Source organism: Sitodiplosis mosellana, unplaced genomic scaffold (genome assembly GCF_009176505.1).
Source record: "Sitodiplosis mosellana isolate CC-2019 unplaced genomic scaffold, AAFC_SMos_1.0 Smas_scaffold_1, whole genome shotgun sequence".
In the NCBI taxonomy this organism is placed as follows: domain Eukaryota; kingdom Metazoa; phylum Arthropoda; class Insecta; order Diptera; family Cecidomyiidae; genus Sitodiplosis; species Sitodiplosis mosellana.
The window spans coordinates 18183492-18205227 of record NW_022595244.1 but is presented as its reverse complement, the minus strand read 5'-3'; the positions used below and the strand labels follow the sequence as shown (position 1 = coordinate 18205227).

General features: G+C 37.6%; 1 protein-coding gene and 1 long non-coding RNA gene across 3 annotated transcripts; one reads left to right on the top strand and one right to left on the bottom strand.

Moving 5' to 3' along the window:
• Nucleotides 1-244: 244 nt before the first annotated feature.
• Nucleotides 245-5970, bottom strand: LOC129580563 (uncharacterized). Its single transcript, XR_008689368.1, has 2 exons — nt 5594-5970; nt 245-4046 (listed from the first exon to the last, which is right to left on the bottom strand). It is a non-coding gene; the product is annotated as an uncharacterized LOC129580563 (long non-coding RNA).
• Nucleotides 5971-6141: 171 nt separating this feature from the next.
• Nucleotides 6142-19056, top strand: LOC129580562 (E3 ubiquitin-protein ligase hyd). 2 transcript variants are annotated; one of them, XM_055471105.1, is made up of 21 exons: nt 6142-6785; nt 7629-7829; nt 7951-8266; nt 8345-8553; nt 9046-9200; nt 9274-9405; nt 9470-9990; nt 10118-10403; nt 10475-10688; nt 10767-11703; nt 11801-12012; nt 12107-14065; nt 14132-14363; nt 14459-14726; nt 14828-16080; nt 16365-17469; nt 17556-17784; nt 17847-18053; nt 18133-18280; nt 18380-18610; nt 18683-19056. In XM_055471105.1, the coding sequence occupies exons 1-21, from the start codon at nt 6709-6711 to the stop codon at nt 18893-18895; spliced, it is 9105 nt and encodes a 3034-aa protein (XP_055327080.1). In that variant the 5' UTR covers nt 6142-6708; the 3' UTR covers nt 18896-19056. The 2 variants fall into 2 exon arrangements, with proteins under 2 accessions (XP_055327080.1, XP_055327079.1); XM_055471104.1 differs by having other exon boundaries at nt 6160-6785; nt 9034-9200.
• Nucleotides 19057-21736: the final 2680 nt, after the last annotated feature.

Below are 21736 nucleotides of genomic sequence, written 5' to 3'. Positions count from 1 at the left end.
TCAAATTTCTTCGGTTAGAAGGTTGCAAGGTATTTGATGTATCAGATGTCCCATCGAATTTTGTTTTTAAAACAATTGAAATTTTTTTAGGAAAAGAGGAAAAAAAATCATCAATCTTAATCGAAAAACGCAAAAACAAGAAGAAAAAAAAACCAAAGTTCATTGAACATCGAAATAAAAATTGGATGAAAAGCGGCTGACATTGACCCATGGATGAAAAAAAAAATGGAATAAAACACTTAAATTTCGACTTGGTTCAGAAGTTTCCTTTGCTAAAATTCTTTATTCAGTTCAGGCAAACACTTAAAATAAAAACGGTTACACGTTGAAATTGAATAAAAACCTTGTCCAATACATTTAATGTACATTGTTCAAATACCACAAATAAATACCAATTAGTTCTTCTGAAAATAGAGCTCACATCATAGGATATATCTTCTTAAAATAAAACAATCAAAGCAAACATATGTTCAATTGAAATCAACTATGAAATTCCGAATTAGATTCGATGTGAGTTCAAGTGAAGAGAAAAAAAAAATTCATATGACTAATGAGTTAAATGGATTTAATTGACATGAGGTTTTCTGGTTGTTGTTGTCATTCATTTTAATTTTTCCCTAATTGAAATGTAATGAAAAAAATGCAATCGATGTGCGATTTATTATTGTTCATAATTGTGTGTTTTTTGTTCGTGATGTTTCTAGTATCAATCAGTTTGTTCGGTTTGTGTTTCGGAGAGACTCTCTCCGAGAATTGAAGCCAACATGAATGTTCATTTTTGTTGTTATCATCATTATTATTATGAGGTGCATTTTGCTTGGTATTTTTGTTCCCTGACATGATATCGAATAACGATTTTTCCCTTTAAATTCCAAAAATTTGCATCACTTCGGTAAAAAATGATATAAGAATGGAAATGGTTTTCGTCATGGTTCTTGATTTATTATTATCTAATTTAATAATTATTTTGTTGAGCTCACACATTTTTCTCTGTTTTTTTTTTAATTCTTCTTTTTCTTCACCCTACTTTTTATATCAATAATAATATGTATATAATATTATATGTATATGAAATTCTACACGAGCATAAAAGTTATTAGATTTAAACAAAAAACGATGACGACCAATCGAAACAATCTTAGACATTGAATCTCATATGCATCTCAAAAAGAACTTGGTGTATAAACAACTTGAATTAATTGAAAATGAATAAAAATATAAATAGTGTCAATTTGATCCAAAAGCAATTGAAATTATAGCAACAAACTATAATCGTTTCAAATCACATATTTTAGCGTTTTTCTTTTCTTTCTTCGTTCGTTCATTCTTTTGGTTCTCGATAGGTCATCAAAACATTAGAGCAAGTGCAATACAAAAACCGTATAATAATACTCTTCCGAAAGTGTAGCACTTAAATTCCACAGTAATAAATAAATTTGAAATCTAGAGCATCGTCATTCTCATCATAAATTTTGTACATCTAGAAACTAAAAAGTATTACGTCTTTCCATGCGATAAATTCCATCGTGCGATGTTTTTGTTTTGTTCGAATGTGTTGCTCTTCAGTATTCTCTTTTTTTAGAGGGTTAAGTCATTATTAAATCAAATATGCAATTGTTGAGTGTATTAATTTGGTGTGTTCCTTAATTTACGAAGGTCAATGAATGTTTTCAACTGCTGTTCGTCGTTGATATTTGGCTCGTGCTGGCTGTCGGTTGAATGTCCATACCGACATTGGAACCACTTGTTGAGGGCACATTTTTATCACTCGTCGTGAGCGCACTGAGCTGATCTGGCAGATCTGCAGTAGAAACGGTCGCGTGACTTGATAAAATGTCGGGCAATGCGTTCCGTCTCCCTACGCGACCAGTGTTGAAAAATTCCGAGTCTGATTCGGGCCCAGCCGATGTCGATGGACCAGCGCCGGCATCACCATCAACATTTTCCATTGCAGCAGTTAGGATTTTCAACACTATAATAACGAACCGAAATAAAATCGATTATTTTTAACTTGACTTTTTCAATTAGAACAAATATATGCCAGAGTTGTTAGCAAGTCTTTAGAAAATCTCAAGTTAGTACAAATTGACTTAATAACAAAATAATATATTCACTCTTTTTGTTCTGCTGAAGCTATCAGTTTAATGAGTTTTGTTTGTTTCTTGGACGCAAATAAGTGCAACAAGTTGAACCTTTTGTTCACGCCAGACCGGTTATTATGAAAGTAAGACACAAACTGACAGCTTCGCATATAAGATTCAAATTTTCGGATCACAAGCAAATTTAACAAGTTCAAAAAGATCACGATGTATTAATTCGTATACCGTTAATGAATAACATAGCTAGCTGCCAATGAGAGAGTGAAACCAAACCAAACCAAACCAAATTAACGACACCAATGACAGAATAAAAGCACACACAAGCAAAAAAGAAACCCAAGTGAAAATAAAATAAATTAATAAAAATAAGAAACTGAAGGGAGCTGGATCGACTATTTTCATGCACTGTCCGGATCAAGAATAAAACGGTTCAAAAGCACTGACGAATGTACGACCCTCCACCACTTATTAATTTCGATTGCTCGTTTATTTATTTCGCAATTTAAAATGCGAATGAACAATATACACAGCACACAAATTCAAAGCGCTTTTAATTTGATGGAACTTTATTAAGGTTCTTCCATTTATTAGCTGGACTATTCATTTACTTTTCAAACAATGTGCGCGCACACACCGACTCACACATTGGTGTATGTGAAATGTGCTGTTTGTGGATGTGGATGCTCCAAAGCTGCAGCCTCCACGACAAATGGAGAACAATAGAGACAAAAACAGAGTATGGTGCCCGCAACCACATCGATGACTTGATAATTTTAATTGAAATTGATGTGGCTTGGCAATACTCTTCATCAAAATCGAAAACAAAATACAACAAAAAGCAACGAAACAGCACATAAAGCGTCGATGATATTCTGATGTGCAAAGTGTGATAAATAATATTTTAAATTGAAGTTGTGAAAATAGAGCAGATTCGCTTTTAAGATATCGAGACAAAGCAATAAATTGTTTGTTTTTGTCTCTTTATTTATTAGCTGGACATTGTCATCGAACGCATGTTTTTGTTTATATCTTGAATGAACTCCACGTCGACGCAATATTAGTCAGTTTGTTATCGAAGTTAATAAAACTGTCACTATCTCATTAAAAATTGAGGATTGTACTGTCGTTTTAATGAAGATCTATGTCACTTGAAGTTCCATCAACACATTTCAAATGGAACGACAAACAACAGAAGCTCTACTACTAAAATGACTTTTCTATGGGAAAAATTAAGAAAAATAAACCATAAATAATACGCTTATGTAGAAAAAAAAAGATGAATGCTCAAAACTATACCTTTCGCCCGATTCAGTTTTCGTCGGTTGTGTATGCATTTTCTTATTTGTTTTTTCGATGAGGTTGGCATTTTTGCAATTTATCTTCTTTGTTTTATTGAAATTTAAATTTGGTGTTCTTTTGGAATTGTGTGTGTGTGCCAAAATATTTACAATGATTATAAAATCAACTTGTTTTCGAAAATTAAGAAAAAGTCAGATAAAACGATAGATAAATATGGAATATTTGAAGAAGAAGAAATGAAGATAAACGAAAGAAAAAATCTCTAGAACGGAAGAGATAAACACAGACTTAATTGTATGCAAACGTACCATATGAATAGTAGCGATTTTTAACTGAATCGAAAATTCAGAACCAATTATTTTATTCGCTATTTTTTTTCACTATCGTTTTGATTGAGTCCTTTGTGCTACTGTTCACTTAGACACATTTACACTGTCGTTTAGCTTAATCTACTTCGTAGTCTGAATCGATGTGTTGAGCGTTTTTTTCCGTTAGCCTCTTTCCGTGGATTGGAATCGTTGTAAGTTTATTCGCTTCGTTTTGTTTATTATTATTTTTCTGTTATTCTATCGTTAGCTTAGCTGGAGTGCTGCATGTTCAACTCAGATTGATAGCGTTTCATGTGTGAAAAGTTTGATGTTGGCAAGCCTGAAACAAATAGACCGAATGTAAACATTTTTTTAATCACTTTTCTGAAGTTAAATGAAACGATAGTTGTAAATACGTCTTTTCGAGCATACACATTCATTCTACATAGATTATCCATGAGGTGGATACATGACAAAAAAGGCAAAAACAATTCAAACCGAATGCGGAAAGTTCAATGCCAGTATATATTTCTCTGTATATATGTGGATGATGTGACATGGAGTGAGATTTCGAATCGATTGAATTGTGCACGTTACTCGAGACATACTTAATGTTCTTTGTCATTGCATTTGAGAAAATGAATTGTTTGTCGTAATTTTTCCAGTATTCCATTCATTCCATTCTACTTTTCTGTTTGCTATCTATCAATTGACTCTTTAGCACGCAATCGTTTCCGACGAACATTCAACTAGAAACAGAAGATGGAAAACAACAACGCATAACGTAAACCACATCGTTGAGTAATACGAACGGATATTTTGAATGTTAGTGTCAGCGATTGAAAGTGCTTCAGCCGATGAACAGAACTAACTGAATCACGTATAAAAGGAATGAAATTATATTTTCGATTGCTTTAATCCAATAATAATCATAATTTATTGATGGAATCGATATTCGGACGGAAGGATTAGTGCGGTGCTAGACAAACATGACAAAGACAGCGCGCGCTGCGACCCCACAACTGTAATTGGGCACTATTCTCAGCCGTACAATATCACGACATTCTATATACTGTATAGTCGTATGGAGTGTATGCTTTTCATGCCCGAATATATTTCGATACATGATTATTTTGAACCAACACTTGAGCGTGTTCACAATAGAATCAGCTCTTTGCCTGTCAAGTGCGAAGTGAAAAAGTGGAAAATCAATAAAAATTCACACTCTTCGCTGGTTAGAGAGATAAAGAGCAGCGACAGCGAGCGATTTTTTTTTCATTTTTGACCTTAGTAAAAATTGCACACTTGAATAGGTATTTTCATTGACGCAAATTTATTCGATAAGCACACAACGAAAGCACTAGCACAGCATAGAACATCTTAATCCTATTAGCCATGGAAATGCGTTTCGATTCAACGGTGAGCGAGTGTACTGCACTTTATTGCTAATTGGAATGGTATATTTATATGGAGACGCATCAAATTGGATGGTAGCGTATAAGCTGCTGTGTCGGCATTTGTGATAAACTGACGCACGTATTTACGATTTTACGGGTTTTGTTTACTATTCATTGAAAATTTTGTTTTCTCTTTTCATTTTTTGCATATTCCGTCATTTGTTACGTCATTTTAATGCTTCAGCTGTTCCCCATACAACGACCGGATTAGCTTCGGTCACATTTTGTCACACTTTTATCATTGTAATTTCTTTAACCTTGAGAATAACATTCAGTTTGAATTTTCGATTTTCTTTCATATTTTCGGTTCGATTTCACTGATTTATGGTGATCGTTGTATTTCAATCATTAAATACTCAACACTTTTAGCGTACCGAATCGAAACCAATCTCTGTTTTTGGTGTGTATGTGTGAAAGAAAATGAACTTACATTGGCCACATTCTCACTATTCCAAAGGAAGAAGAGCACTGGGAACATTTCATTTGATTGTGAATAATTAAACACTTTTGATAACACGATGAAAATTAAATTCGAATGAGATCAAACAATATATCTTTTCTTACTTTTACGTCTTGTGTATGTAGCTCGCGCACATCTTCACATGTACTGATATTTCTAAATTGATGTGCGTATCATTTCAGCCTCAAGGCATATACATTATGTACAAAGATACATTTTGAAATTAGCATGCGTCAAACACAGTTTACATGCATTGTGTTTTGATTCTAGCCAGACATTTGGTCGTTCCATTGTTTGTCTAGTAATCGCATTATTTTCGAGCAAAATGATAAAAAGTGACTTTTTTTTTCGAAACAAGCAAAAAAAAAATCCATAAAATTACAAAAATTACATGAATAAACATCACAGAATCATTCTTAAATTATATATAAGAAAAAAAAAATAGTTGGATCTCTTTAGATGCATTCATCGTGTGAATGAAACGTAGTCAGCGCCATCCGCCGAATAACATGTCATATTCACGACTAACTTCACTCGAGTTGGTAAAATACAATGCTTACTATTGGCACCGAACGAACAAATCAGAAAAGAATCGACGAACAAGAGGAACACAAAAAGTGAGTTTTTTCCCCATTGTGTGTGTACAAATCGTGAAAAAATATGGCCGCAAATGGTTGATAGAAAATTTACATTTTTCTCGACGATTTGTTGAACAAACGCATCAAAAACATTGACTTTAATTAGGATCTAAGCGAATTAGTTCCAAATTGCGTAAAATTGATACCAATTGATGTTCTACATTCACCACAATCGCAGCAATCAATACAATAAAAGTAATCGTGAAGTTGGTGACAAAAAAAAAGAGAGAGAAGAATATACATTTTTCTAGAATTACCTTTACGCATTAGAAGTGGAAGTTTTTTTTTTCTGTCTCTAGTAGTTGTAAGTGGATTGAGTTCATTAAAAGGAGTAATTTAATTGAAAATTCATGCGAAAAATTGGTGGAATTCATCGCAGTGAGTGGAAATTACAGAAAAATTTTCGAATTTTTCATGTGAAGCAGTGAGTTTGAGCCAAATAAAATTATGTCATCATCGTCATCTTCGCTACATTTTGTGGTTCATCCATTACCATCGGCTAGTGAGGATCAATTAAACGATAGGTAAGTATTTGAGGCTACGATAAAATTGCTGTGTTGTTGTTGTGCCGTGATTTGTGTAAAAACTTCTATGATGCGAGCGAAAGCAAGCATAGTGTGAACGGAGATACCATATGAACGGGTGACAGTGAATACATGAGAAACGTACAACGAACGTTGTTAACCTGCAAAAAATTATATACATAGTAGTGTTCATACATACCTAAATTGCAAAATACATTGCAACAACAAAACACCACGTTTTGGACTTGAATAAATGTCCAATCGTGCTCAATCGAACACATTTTTTTTCGTTATTCCGTGTCGCATTTTTGCGTTGAATTCAGTATTTGCAAATGTGTCCGTTTCCCTTCGATTCGCCCATCAAACCCTAAAAAAACATGTTGGATAATTGAATTACAGAACCTTATTGCGACCGCAATAATGGTCGTTTCCACGAATATTTTCTCCATATTGATTTTTGTACGACCATATTAGAAGCAAGTAAAATGGATGTCAGCACATTTTTCTTTTGAAATTGTCGTAATTATTTCAATACAACTCTGATTCACAATTTCGTTTGAAATTCTTTATTGAAGATTACACGAGCAAATAACGTGTTTGGGCTGGACCGACGGAACTGATTTAATAATAAGAGCACATGTCGTGACCGGGAAACTTTTTCTGTTTTAAATATGAATATTGCTATTTTAATCAAAAATATTTTAAATTTTGTTATTCAATCAAAAAGCAAAAATCTGTATTTCCGTGTGAAATGACCGAAACCACAACGAAATAGTCACGCTATTTTATCAGAGTCCATGTATGTTGATACAATTGATGTATTTGTCGTTTTAAATGTTACAGAATTCGTGAAGTAGCCGATAAAATAAATAAATATGGTGCACACAGTCCACAAGCGTTGCAATCGTTGAAAACACCCGTAAAACAAATAGTCATTGGACCATCACATTTGGGTCTACTGCTTGAAGATGGCCGTGCATTGCGAGTTGCATTTACCGTTATCGCTGAGCGTTTAGACTTGAGCAAATCGGAGCCGAACAAAGGGTATGTCAAACAAAACAAAAATGAAAGATATTTTATTCGATTACTGTTATTGTTATTCGATTCCAACAACAATGTAAATGATTAATAAAATATAATCAATCGATTTGATTATATTGTGTAGAACAACTGGCGGAGCTGGCTCATCGGCTAATAATGCATCGGCAAACGCAAAACCGAATTCATCGAGCACATCACGTCAGTTGGCTCGTTCACGTGCCCGAATTATGCGAACCACATCGGTACGCAATAATGGCAGTAGTAGCGGCCAAGCTGGTTCTGGCTCCAGTTCACGTGGGACAGGTGTAATTATTGGCAGCGGTTCGTCTGGAAGGTCATTGGTTACAGTTCCAGCACCATTCGTTCCGGAAGAACTGGTTTCGCAAGCCCAAGTCGTTTTGCAGGGGAAGAGCCGCAACGTCATTATTCGGGAACTACAGGTAATAACTATTGGTTGTATACTCACCCATCAATGACTTTAACCTAATTCAATGTTCTTTTTCTTTTCCTTTCTTCAGCGTACAAATTTGGATGTAAATTTAGCCGTAAACAATTTACTATCGCGTGACGATGAAGAGGGTGACGATACGGAGGAGGGAAGCGATAACTATGCTCCAGAAGATTTAATTTCGTTGTTAGACAACAGTTTTCATTCGGATAATAGTGTTATTATCGACGCAGACACTATGTTCTCAGATGAGATGTTCGGTTATTCAAGCATTCGAAAGTAAGTAGCATGAATCTGTGTTTAGTTCTTAGATTGAGAGTGAAAGTGGCAATTTGCCATCGATCACCTGATGGGTTAAAGTTCAAAAAAAAAAAAACAAAGTAAACCATCAAAACGGCCTTATTTTCTTCTTTGTTTTTACTTTTCATTTTTATCATTTAAATTCATTTGAATTAAGATTATCATTTCATTGGATGAGCAAAACTATCGGTTCTTGAACATCGATTCTATTGGCAATCCTATGCGATCGATAAAATGATATTTGAGAGCGTTTCAAATTGCACTCATTGGCCGACTAATGTGACATTGATACTCACACAAATACACTTTGTTTGGAATTGAATTTACTCGTTAGCCAACATTATATTTAACGTAATTTTTCTTTGCAAAGAAAACTACTCTCAAATATGAAATTTTAATCGAGTCACGCATAACAAATCGTTAATCGAAACCAAAAATTGTTTCAATTTCTGAAACAAGTTTATTATACAGTCGCGTTCGGAACGATCGTAATCAATTGAGCAACAGCAACAACGCTGGCAGCGGCACCAATGCGAATAGTAATGCAAATAGTAGCGCAAACTTAGGCGGAACGTCCAATGATAATGCAACGGGCAGTGTCCGTAGTGGAAGCGGTTCAAATCCAGGTATGTTGAAAATTCGTGCCGATTTCAAGTTCCCTAGACGAAACATATACTAAATTCGAAAAAAAAAATTTAGACGGTGCTGGTGGTTCGGGAAGTGGCGGAGTAGATCGTGATTCGTTTAGCCGTTGGCGTGATCGGCAATACTATGGACCAAGGCGATGGTTTCAGAGTTCCCGCGAGGAAACACAATGGGAAAAAGATAATGGTAGGAATTTCATTGAAATTTTTTTTCGTACTCATTGCGCTTACCTCGTTTGTTGTCCTTCTAGATTCAAAAAAGAAAGACTCATCATCTGGTTTACCTCTATGGATATCTGATGATTTGGAGCTCTGGCCTGAACGGGATTCGCCAGTTCGTTTCACACATATCGCGGCATTACATTCGGAATTCATAGCGATTTCAACGAAAGGCGAATTACATCAATGGCGTTGGTCCGATAGCGAACCGTACAAAAACCATGAGAATCCTAGCATTTTCCATCCAAAAACCCAGTCGTTGAATTTAATCTACGAAAAAGTGTGTCAAATATCGGCTACATCGATCCGCTGTACCATTGCCACGGAAAGTAATCGCGTTGCAACTTGGATGGACGAATTGCTGGGCCACAGTGGTAACAAGCTAGAGCATGTGGCCACAAGTTTTCCGGAATTTGCAAATGAAAAGATCCACTCGCTGTACACTTGCACACTCTACACAGTTGTTCGAACTGAAAACAATAGCCTCTTCTGGTGGGGTGTGCTGCCATTCGAGCAACGCAAACGTCTGTGGGAAAAGCATAATCGTTCAAAGGTGAGTTATTTTCATTTTTAGCGAAGCCTAATTTTAAACTGATTCGTCAACATTTTAATAACTCATTTTTTTCATATAAAAGAAAAATGGAACATTCTCAAAAATAACTTTTTAACCCTGTCCACAGGCCAAGTCTAAGAAACCAATTCGATCAAGCACTAGTTCAGCCGAATTGACTGTTGGCAGTCAGGTTTGCATGAAAAACAGTCCAATGTATCAACCTGGTGCAATTGGATTCACCATTTCGAATGGTGTTCCGAAAGTGGGTCAATTGTTAAATTCAGCCTGGGATTTGACCGACATATGCCGCTTCAAAATCATCACTGTATCATCATCGAATATTGCAAGTTCGATACCGTCGAGCAGTTTGACGTCTAGCGATTTGAAAGATTTGGTTGAAAAAGGTGGCAAAGGTAATGAGCTAGATAAATTTATCTACCTCTCTGTTTCGTGTGCACTCAATTCTCTTGTATATTTATTATAGCTTCAAGTAGTGGAACTACAAGTAGTGTTACAAAGACGGGTCCAAGTGGAAGCAATAAAGAAACAGCTGATCGTTTAGATATGCCTCCTCCTCCATCGCCGGCATCAAGCACATGCAGTGATACCGGAAGTGTAAATTCGCACAAGAGAGCGAAACGTGCTGCTCCAAAAGAAGAAAGCGACCCAAAGAAGGACGAAGAGCAATGGATGTTGAAGTAAGCAAAACACCTCTAAATAATAACACAACATCAATTTTGTCTTAAATCCGAATTATTACTCTTTACCTGTCGCAGGGATGTAGTGTTTGTTGAAGACACACGTGCGGTACCAGTTGGACGTATTTTAAAAATTGACGGCCATTACGCAGCAGTTCGGTTTCCAACATCAGGCTCTGAGGCAAAAGATGACGCCGATGCTTGGCAAGATTGTCGTCTTATGAAAAAGGAAGACTTGATGCCAGTAAAATCAGCGACCGCATCACGTGTACCTGACTGCTTTCAAAAAACACCCCGACGCGTTTCACTAACAGCATCAACGTCCGGTGTAAATGAGACTGCACAACAACAAATTTTAACCATTTCGGTTGACACAAAGGGCATTCACGCAATCGTGCGAACCGGTTCGAAATTGCATTATTGCTTGCACAATTTGAATACTGGCCGATTGGAGCACGACAGCAGCTTTCCGACCGATATCAACGCCTTCTTAGGACTATCACAGAACAATGTGTCGCTCACATGTGCCAATGAAACAAACGACAGCGTTCTGATTTTGCGCGATGGCAACAGCACAATCTATCCACTGGTTAAAGATTGTTTGGATGCAATCCGTGATCCGCATTGGTTAGACTTGCAACCAATTAGATGCTTAGCCGCCACAACCATAACTTTGAACTCGGTTGGCGCGAATATGAAATCACAAGTTGCCATCTTGGCTTTGGTGCCCGAAACCCAATTGCTTATGCAACGTATCTTGCGGTGCGATTTCAAGGGATTCAAGACAATTGTCAGTCAAATTGAATCGAGCGCTGATGCAAAAGGGCAAATTAGCGGAATTTTGAATGAACGGTGCGATGGAAATCGTAATATTATTCACGCATGCGTTTCAATGTGCTCGCCAACGAGCAACAAAGACAATGATGATTCGAGCAGTACGAATTTACCAGGCTCAAATCTGGGTAGTAGTTCGGCGCTGGATTGTAACCTAGATACACAGTTCCCTTGCTATCAGGTGAGTTTTTGGATTTATTTTTGAATTGAAATTCAGATTCAGGCTCATCCAAATTGGAATTAGAAAGCTAATTCGCTGACATTTGCTCCATTTACAGATTCCATCGGCGAGCAGCAATCTACGGGATAACCGAGTTAGTTTGCGTGAAATGATGCGTCGTGCACGAGACATTGACTCGATTGCTAGTAATTCGAATACAAATGCTCCTTCTCAGGATGAATCAACGTTCCCATCGTACTGGCCATCCGAATACGAACTTAACTCTGGCGATGAAGACAGCCTAACCGGAATGAAAAACAAATTAACTCGGTTAGTGAAATTCTATTCACTTTTAATTTTCTTCTGAACTAATCTGAAGATCAAATAGATAGTAAGCAACTAACGATTGATTTTTCGTTTGTAGTAATGAACGTTGCCGTGAAATGGCCTTCGTATCAGATCCAGCTGAACGTCGTGAAAACGCAACACTGATCTTGGGTCAAATTTGTGGAAGCTCTGCTTTCCAACCGTATCTAAAACAGTTGCTAAGCGCAAAAGATGCTCAAGGTCAAACACCGTTCATGTTGGCCGTTTCCTCCCGTGCATACCAAGCCGCAAAAAATCTTCTGAATGTGATTCAACAAGTGGCAAATGGTGACTCGAATCTCCGTGATGCAATGATTTTCCCTCCAGGCTCATCACCTGACCAATCGCCACTGTATGTTCTGTGCTGCAATGATACGTGCTCATTCACATGGACAGGAGCCGATCACATCAATCAAGATATTTTCGAATGTAAGACATGTGGCTTAACTGGATCACTATGCTGTTGCACAGAATGTGCAAAGGTTTGCCACAAAGGACACGACTGTAAGCTAAAGAAAACGTCACCAACGGCTTATTGTGATTGCTGGGAGAAATGCAAATGCAAAGCTCTAGTGGCTGGTAACCAAAAGAAACGATTCGAATTACTGGAAAAACTGGTGGCCGAAACAGATTTAGTACGACGTGTTAATTCACGGAACGAACCAATTCTACTGTTTCTCATCCAAACGGTTGGTCGACAAACAAATGAACAACGTCAATACAGATCACGTGCCCGAAATACCACTGGAAATCGAAAAACACCATCGCTTGACACCGAAAACGATATGCCCGATCATGACTTAGAGCCGCCACGTTTTGCAAAGAAAGCACTCGAGCATATGCTTGCTGATTGGAATGCTGTTAAAGCCATGATAATGACAGCCGCCGACCAAGAATTAGTTTCCAACTCTGGCTCCAGCAACAATCGACTTGATGAAGAAGATCGCAATGCATCATTGCAAAACCAGAGTGGTACTACACTATTGGATAAGTTCACGCACAGTTTATTTGTGCGCTGTAACGGCGATCCCTTGGACACGTTGCTCAATACAATGAATAGAGAGCTACAAAATACAAGAATACCGAATCGAGTTGATGAAGCTCAAAAGGTAGCAAGACGTTTCATTCGATCGGTAGCTCGAGTGTTCGTTGTTTTTAGTTTGGAACGAACACCAAATCCAGAGAAGAAGACCAGTTCGTCGCAATTGAAACACATTCAAACGTGTCGTCGAGTTTTCCAAATGTTGATTAAAATCTCCATCGAAGAACTGATTGAAACAGCTGACGCTCTAATTGCACCCGTTCGAATGGGAGTCGTTAGACCAACGGCGCCATTTTCTTTGACCTCCTCAAGCGCAGATAGTGCCGATGATTTATTCAGCGTTGAGCCATTGGCTCCATCGGCAGCAAGAGAGACCGATGGCAACCGCATGTCAACGCTGAGAGCCGAAATTGATAATGTCAGTTTGGGAGCACGTTTGAGCGAACGATTCCGTAATTTAGATGACACCATCGACAATGATGCTGTCATTGACAATGTGGCCGACGATGGAGATGCTTCCGAACAGGATGACACACATTCTGAACGTGATCGTCACAACTCGACACGCTCGAACAATGATGAAGATGCGTTACGAAATGATGAAGTTGTACCCGAAGGCGAGAGTGACAATGAATTTTTCCATGAGGCCGAAACGGAATCCGACTCGGATGACAACCAAAGCACTCAAGATGCACAGCGCAGTGTTCAAACGGGCGCCACAGCTGGCTCAGACACAGGCGTTGTATCGCTTCTACTCAATGAAGATGATTCGGATGGATCCAGCCAACCAGATGACGATGGATCCGAAGATGGAGAGACTGACGAACATTCACAAGAAGATTTTATTTTTAACGATGAACAATTGGAACGCCGCACCACGAGCAGTGGAAATCAACGTAGCAACCTGGCACCACAATCCATGCAATGGGCCATTCGAAACCGTGATGCAACACGTTCAACTGTTCGTTTGACGAGGTAAGATTCGAAATAAGATCTATGGGAAAGAATGTACCTAATCATTTTGTTTGCTTTCATTCACAGTGGCTCTGGTTTAGTATTCATTGATCCAGCTGCTTTACGACGCACCACAAACCATCCGGTTACAGCAGCACAAGAACCAGCCACAATGCTAACCACCGCAAGTAGCCTAGCACGTGCATTCGGTATCATTTTGCGCCAGGTTTGCCAACTATTCAACACCGTCAATGAAATGTATGCGAATGGAACGTTGCACAATTTAAACATCTCCTACCAAGAGGCCAATGAGCTTCACGTAAGTGCACTGAATCTGGTTTTTCTTTTGTTTTGAACGACAAAATGTAGATGTTGCAAAGTGTAACGCCAACCAATAATGTCTTTACATTTCAGATGGCTTTGGAAAGTCGTTTGAAGCCTACATGGGACTGGGTGTTGAATGTAATGGACGCAACAGAAGCTCAACTACGCTTCGGTGCTTCATTGACTCATTCAACCGATCCATCACATCCATTGCATCCTCTACATTTGAACTCAACTCCACCAACTACGACTACATCAACTGCCACATTGAGTGGACTAAATGTCCTCGGAGGTACGTCACAATCACGCACTCGCTTGATTGATTCGTCGAATTCAGGAAGCAGAAATATTCTCAGTGGTAAGCATTGATCACAAAACTAATTGAATTCGTTCTAATTTTCGTTTGTTCCAATCAAAGCGTATATTTACAAATTGTGAAATTTAATCGAAAATTTCTAGCAAATACAGACAATCAACGAAACTTTGATCGCGACAACTATGCACAAACGTCGCGCCGTGATTTTCTAACGTATGCTCTGTCATTGATGCGTTCCCATAGTTCGGAGCATCGTGATTCATTGCCAGTTCTCGATATAACCGCATTACGTCACATTGCATATGTTGTTGATGGCATCGTTTATTACATGCGATCCAGCACTGATAACGACAAATCGGACAGTAGCTCATGGACGGATGCCGATGAAAACGAAAACGATGATAGCGAATACGAGATCCAAATGAACTGTGATAATGAATCGATTGATGACGAACTATCGAATGTGTCCGGTAGTCGACATACATTCTTTCAACGTTCGGAATCGACGTTATGTTTGGGCTGCCCACCACCGGAACCATTTAATTTGCCAATGAACGAAGCCTTACCGTTAGCCGATCAACCGCATTTACTGCACCCGAATGCAAGTCGTGAAGATTTGTTTGGCATCCCAAAACAACCGGACACACTGCGACCAAGTACCGAACCAGCTGGTTCGTTTACTCCATTGGAATTACCACCAACGCACCTAGGAATATCTTCAACATTGAGAACTCCACAAGCAAACCAACCGAATAGTTCAAAGGATGACACAAGTAACTCTGATATAACTCTGCAAGAGGATCAATCAATGTCGGTGGATGTTGATGAGAAGGTTGAGAAAAAGCCGGATCAAAGTGAATTGCTGGCGGCCAAGGCAAGCACATCGGTCAACAGTCAAAATGTAGCGGGTCCAAGCACATCCAAGGAAACACCAACGCGTCAAGCACCAGAAGGATACAATATCTACATGCAACTGAAGAAAAAAACCTATTTCGACTTTTATGAGAATGAAAAACGAACCGATGGACCACAAGACTTGTCAAAGGCAGGCACAGAATCAAAGGTTGCCAAAATGGAATTGGATGGTGACATCGAAATGGCAGATGCTGAAAATGATACGAGAAACTCATTTGATGCACATCAGCAAAACAGTGATTCGTCTTCATCTGGCAACGCTACCATTCGACCACAAATCATTGTGTCGCCACGAAAAACATCGGCTTTTGCCAAAACGGGCAAAACTGATGGTTCAACAAAAGAAACATCCGGAGAATCTTCAAATTTTAACGATTCAAGTTCAAATGCTTTGAACACATCAAATGAAATTGCAGGAGGAAGCAGTTTGGGCTCGCCATCTAAAAGTGTCATCGTTCGCGTTGGATCGTCAGCATCATTGGTAAGCCAATTTCATTTTTAACTATACTTTTGACGAATTTTTGTAGTTTGAGTCAAACGGGTTACAGATACCGTATTGAAAGAAAGTCTAGCATTCAATTCGCACTAAAGATAAAACCCAAAATAAAAGCCACTTTCTGATGATCTCAAAATGATTCAGTCATTTCCTTGGGAACAGATACGAAGTGTACACTGTACAGATTTATTTAATTTATTCCATTCACGTACGATGTATTTCGATCTAAGATACTAAGATACTAAATTTCATGCGGTTTTCATTTCCAGAACTTTGCAAATGCAAACGAAGTCATACAACATGCGGAGACAATGGATATTCAAGAGATATCAGCCAATGTGACAGTTGAAACGAGTCCCGATTTGAATGCCACAACCCGTCAAGAATCGATGGCACCTCGTGGTCAATACTTCCGATCCGCACCACCAGTGCCAACTGTTTCATTTGCAGTGCCAACACCACCGCCTCCACCAACATGGGATTTGCTGCTGAGCCGTTGGCGACTATCACTCGATCTATTTGGTCGTGTTTTCATGGAAGACGTTGGCCTTGAGCCCGGTTCAATTGTTTATGAATTGCGTGGATTCCCAGTGAAAGAAGCCAGATTTAGACGACACATGGAGAAACTCAGAAATGCACAACAACGCGATTTAACCTTACTGAAAATGGAACGAAACCGTAGCAACCTCTTGATTCAAACATTCAAAGAGTTGAACACGCATTTTAACAATCAAAATCGCCGTCTATTCCCACCACTCGCCTTCAATCGTGTCAAAGTAACATTCAAAGATGAACCGGGAGAGGGTTCAGGCGTTGCTCGCAGTTTTTACACATCGATTGCCGAAGCTTTGCTGGCCAATGAAAAATTGCCCAATCTTGAAGCAGCGCAAGTTGGTTCATCAACAACTTCATCGAGTGGCAAGTATTCGATGCCATTTGCTGTGGTTTCACGTCATCGTATCAGCAACAGTAATAGCTCATCGAATAATGCAAGCAATCGAGATCTCTCGAATTCATCGAGCAGTTCGGCACGACGCATTTCGGGCAGTAAAACATTGTGGCGACCGAATCGTGAACCAAAACGAACACTCAATTACGATGCTCGCCCATATAGACCATCCAATTTGACCGATAATAGTGGCAATTCAAACTCCAATCTAAACGATCATCTGCCACATAATTTGCAACAGTTGGGCGATCGATTGTATCCAAAAGTATTCGCATTGCATCCGGCTAATGCACAAAAGATCACCGGAATGTTACTCGAACTACCAGCACCTCAACTTCTCATTATTTTAGCATCGGAAGAAACACTTAGACAAAAAGCTGATGAAGCCATGGATACTATTTTGTATCGTCAACGACAAGAAATTGGTAAGCTTAACCTTCAATTGTATAATTTCAAAATAAATTTGAACAAATAGCGATATTTTTGGCTAACATAATTTTTGCTATTTCAGTCGATTCAGCAGCGGCAAATAGCTTAGGTAATTCAAGTGGAACATCATCGGCAGCATCGGTTCCGAGTACACCAGCCAAACAACGCATGAATCCAGTCGTGGTATTGGAAGAATGTGCTATAGATGACTATGCGCCTCTATTCTACTCACCCGGAAAATGTGGTTTCTACAGTCCTCGCGAAGGATTCGCTAGCTATGAACGAATAAATGCATTTAGAAATGTTGGAAGGTAAGAAAAACCACGAAATTGAATGAAAGAGCCTCTCTAATTGTATGATGTTATCTTTTCAGATTGATTGGATTATGTTTGTTGCAAAATGAATTGTTCCCACTGTTCTTGCAACGACACGTTCTGAAGTACATCCTAGGCCGGCCAATACGTTTCCATGATTTAGCATTCTTCGATCCGGTTGTGTACGAAAGTCTGCGGCAACTGGTGTGTGAATCGACAAAGAGCGACGGTGTTAACATTTTGGCGAATTTAGAATTAAACTTTGTGTAAGTTATTTCAACCATTTTGTAACTCAACGAATTATCAATCAACCCGTTTCTTACTATTCAATATTTTGCTTTTCAGAATTACATTGACACCTGAAGAGGGCGGCGGTTCCGTTGAGCTTGTCACAAACGGACGAAACATTCAAGTGAACGAAGTAAATGTTTACGACTATGTCAGACTGTATGCAAACTATCGTTTAGTTAAAACACATGAGAAATCATTAGAGGTAAATATCATATTCACACAATAGCGATAGAATGACTCTAATTGACCATATACTATGTGTATGATTCTAATGAATAAACATTTTTGTTATTGTTCATAGGCTATTCGCTCAGGTGTATTTGATGTGTTACCCAGTGGTGCATTGGACTTTTTAACCGCTGAAGATTTGCGATTGCTTTTGAACGGTGTGGGTGACATCAATGTGAGCACATTGATTTCGTACACAACTTTCAACGATGAATCGAGCGAAAGTGGTGAAAAACTAATCAAATTCAAAAGATGGTTGTGGAGCATAGTCGAGAAGATGTCCAATTTGGAGCGACAGGATTTGGTACGTATGGCTTTTACATGCAACTTAATTATTTGAAACTAATGCGTTTTTTTTTCTTCGTTTGCTGTACAGGTTTATTTCTGGACTGGATCACCAGCGTTGCCGGCATCCGAAGAGGGATTCCAACCGATGCCATCCGTCACGATTCGACCGGCCGACGATGCGCATCTACCAACAGCCAATACATGTATATCACGGCTGTATATTCCATTGTATTCGAGTAAAGCCGTTTTACGACACAAACTTTTACTAGCCATCAAAAACAAGAACTTTGGCTTCGTTTAGATGAAAACTAAAGGAAATTGGTTACATCCATACACAAAAAATGTCAAACTACAATAATTTTATGTAACAAAACTAAGGAAGATTTCGTAAAACAAAACAATTTATATACAGAAAAACAAAGAAGAAGTGAAAAAAAATACGAGCAACAAAAAGAAATAAAATCGAAATTTCATTCATGCATAAACTATTCAATTGATTTGAGGTTAAATTACTCCTTTTCATTTGATTTGCTATGCTTTGTTAATCGCTTCAGTTTCATTTATTATGCAAAAAAAAAGAAACAAGAGAAGAAAACAAAAACAATTCTTAATGTTAGTCTTATCGATACTCTAAGAATTCAAGACTATTTAAGATCATTTAATGAGTTCGACAACATAAATTAGAAATTACAACTTTATTTGTACACCACCAGATTTCATCTGAATTCAAGGCAATTTTATTTTTCTTTCTAAAATTCGAATTTCGTTCGCATGGTTTTTGGCCCCCACAGAAACACAAAAACATAATAACAAGCATTTTGCATCAAGAACGACAGTATAAGTTGTAATAATTTATATAAAAATGGAATTTGTTATATTTACAATTTTACAGTAAACAGTAAAAAAAAGAAGAATTATTTCCGCTGTTTTGTTGGAACATATTGTTTTTTTGTTTACGGATGAAATCATTTATTTAAATTAATTTAAACGTATTTGATATTTTATTACATTAATACCGTAGTGAATGAAATAAAACTGAACATTGATTATAAATTAATTTGGTTTTATTACAATGCGATAACAATTCAAATGTTCATTTTTATACATCTTTGAATGGGCCCGTTGACCAGCCGAAGAAAAAAATCCCCGATGACCAGCTCTGGCAAATGGTAAGTACTGCAAATGTTGTCCTGCATTTGATAGCAATAGGTATATATGCGGGAGGTGCATATAATATAGGATTTTCAAAACATGAGAGTGTTCCATCCTAATTTGATTGTTTCGAAAATGGAAAAATAATTAACTGGCGCCTTTAAAAAAATGGATAAATTCGACATATACTCACCAATATGTGCTTTTATGACTGAAGTGTGAATCACAATAGACGGCGATTACCAAGAAATAACAAATATCTGCGTCATCAATGCCCTAAAATAGTCAACAATCTTAATTGATTGGCAAATATTCATGAGTTTTTAACTAAGCATTACGAAAGCATTATCAATCAAATGTGCGAGTATGTACATGAAAAAACTCTTACTCTTTCAGCAATCGACTCCATGCGCTAGCTTCAAGTCATTTCGTAGAAAAAATAACGGATTGACTTTCAACTGAAGTCACTAACGAATAAACATACAAAACTCATTACTTTCGTAACCAAATTTGAACCTAACCTTATTTATGTACTCATAGCTCATTAGAATCCAAATATTCAAATTGCTATTTTTGTAGCCATATATGCAATATTTCAGACTTAGAATAACTGCTGAAAATAGATATAATTGTTTTTCAATAAACATACATAGAACAACAACTATTCAGTTCCAGTAATGCTTTATTGTTTGAATTTCATTTTAAGGCAAAGTAAGTTGTCGTAATCGTAGTGTCGTTAAAGACGTTTTACCAAAATCAAATGCTGAACTTGAAGACCTTTTGCAAAAATGCCAAAGAATGAAGTCGTTTGAATGGAATCATTAGTCCCAGGCGAGGTAATTTTTCAAAATTTCTCGATTAATTTCTGTTGAATCTCCATTAATCCTAATTATCATGTTTGTGTTGATGTCATTTGAAGTGAAGAGTGAAAAATCAAAAAAAAAAAGAGGAAAAACAGTCTATTGCCGCTCTAAAGAGGTCAATTTAGCAATGCATTATAGTAAAACTCTCCTTTTTCGATTTACCCCAGCTCATTCATAATTTCGCACACGATAAATGTGGCACCATAAACGGTTGAGTCCCTTGAGTCATATAATCCAGCGTAATATTTTTGATGCATGTATTTAGCGCAAGTCAATTTATCTTTATGAATGTAAATCTCAGATGTCGTGCAATGTTTCCAAAGTTACAGTGTGAATTTGCATTAGCAACTTGAACAACTGCACAAATTAAGATGCTTATTTTTGTATTTGATATGTGTTTGGCTTCCATGAGCAGATCTCGCATTCTATCGCACTCGTACACACGTATCCCACTGTGTCATTGCTGAAAACCTACAAAACACACGAATACGTATATATTCGGGATGTGGTTTTGCCGCCACTTTGCCGAAATGCTCACCGAACTTTTCCGTTTTGCACCGTTTTTGCTATGGGGTGAAATCAAAAATGAAGACAAACCCAAACGATAATAATGATAAAGCAGCACAACAACGGGATATATATATATATATATATATTTTAACGGCCAAAGTTAATACGGTGCGGAAGGGACATAAAAAAAAACTTGTGGCGAATAAAGTTCTTCCAAAATATTCATAATAATTTCTAAATTCATATGTTTTTGCCAAATTATTCTCTGCAGGCACAACTGCAGTTGTATAACACACATACACACAGTGTGTATGCGATCGAGATGAGCCCGTGTGTTTTGGTGTACAATTTTGAATTCATTGCTATTGTCGCAAAGTGTCAGCTTAATTAAATTAGGCGCAATAATATAATGTTTGTGTGTGTGTGCCCATAATATAATTTTGTAGGCTTGGCTGTGGGTATCGATGAACATGGAGGATATGTGTGTTTTGCAGGAAGTTTTATGGGTAAAACTTTATTCGAGACCATTAACAAATGCTAACTGAATCCAATGGGCTTTATCTTAAAGATTTCTTCCATTGCCTAACGATTACCGTTACGCTGACAGATCACTTTCA

Excerpts from the sequence above, each read along its gene's own strand:
- LOC129580562 (XM_055471104.1), top strand. The coding sequence starts at position 6,709 with ATGTCATCATCGTCATCTTCGCTACATTTTGTGGTTCATCCATTACCA. Across the intron at positions 9,201-9,273 it reads TGGAAGCGGTTCAAATCCAG|ACGGTGCTGGTGGTTCGGGA; the intron begins GTATGTTGAAAA and ends AAAAAAATTTAG. Across the intron at positions 14,066-14,131 it reads TCAACTGTTCGTTTGACGAG|TGGCTCTGGTTTAGTATTCA; the intron begins GTAAGATTCGAA and ends TTTCATTCACAG.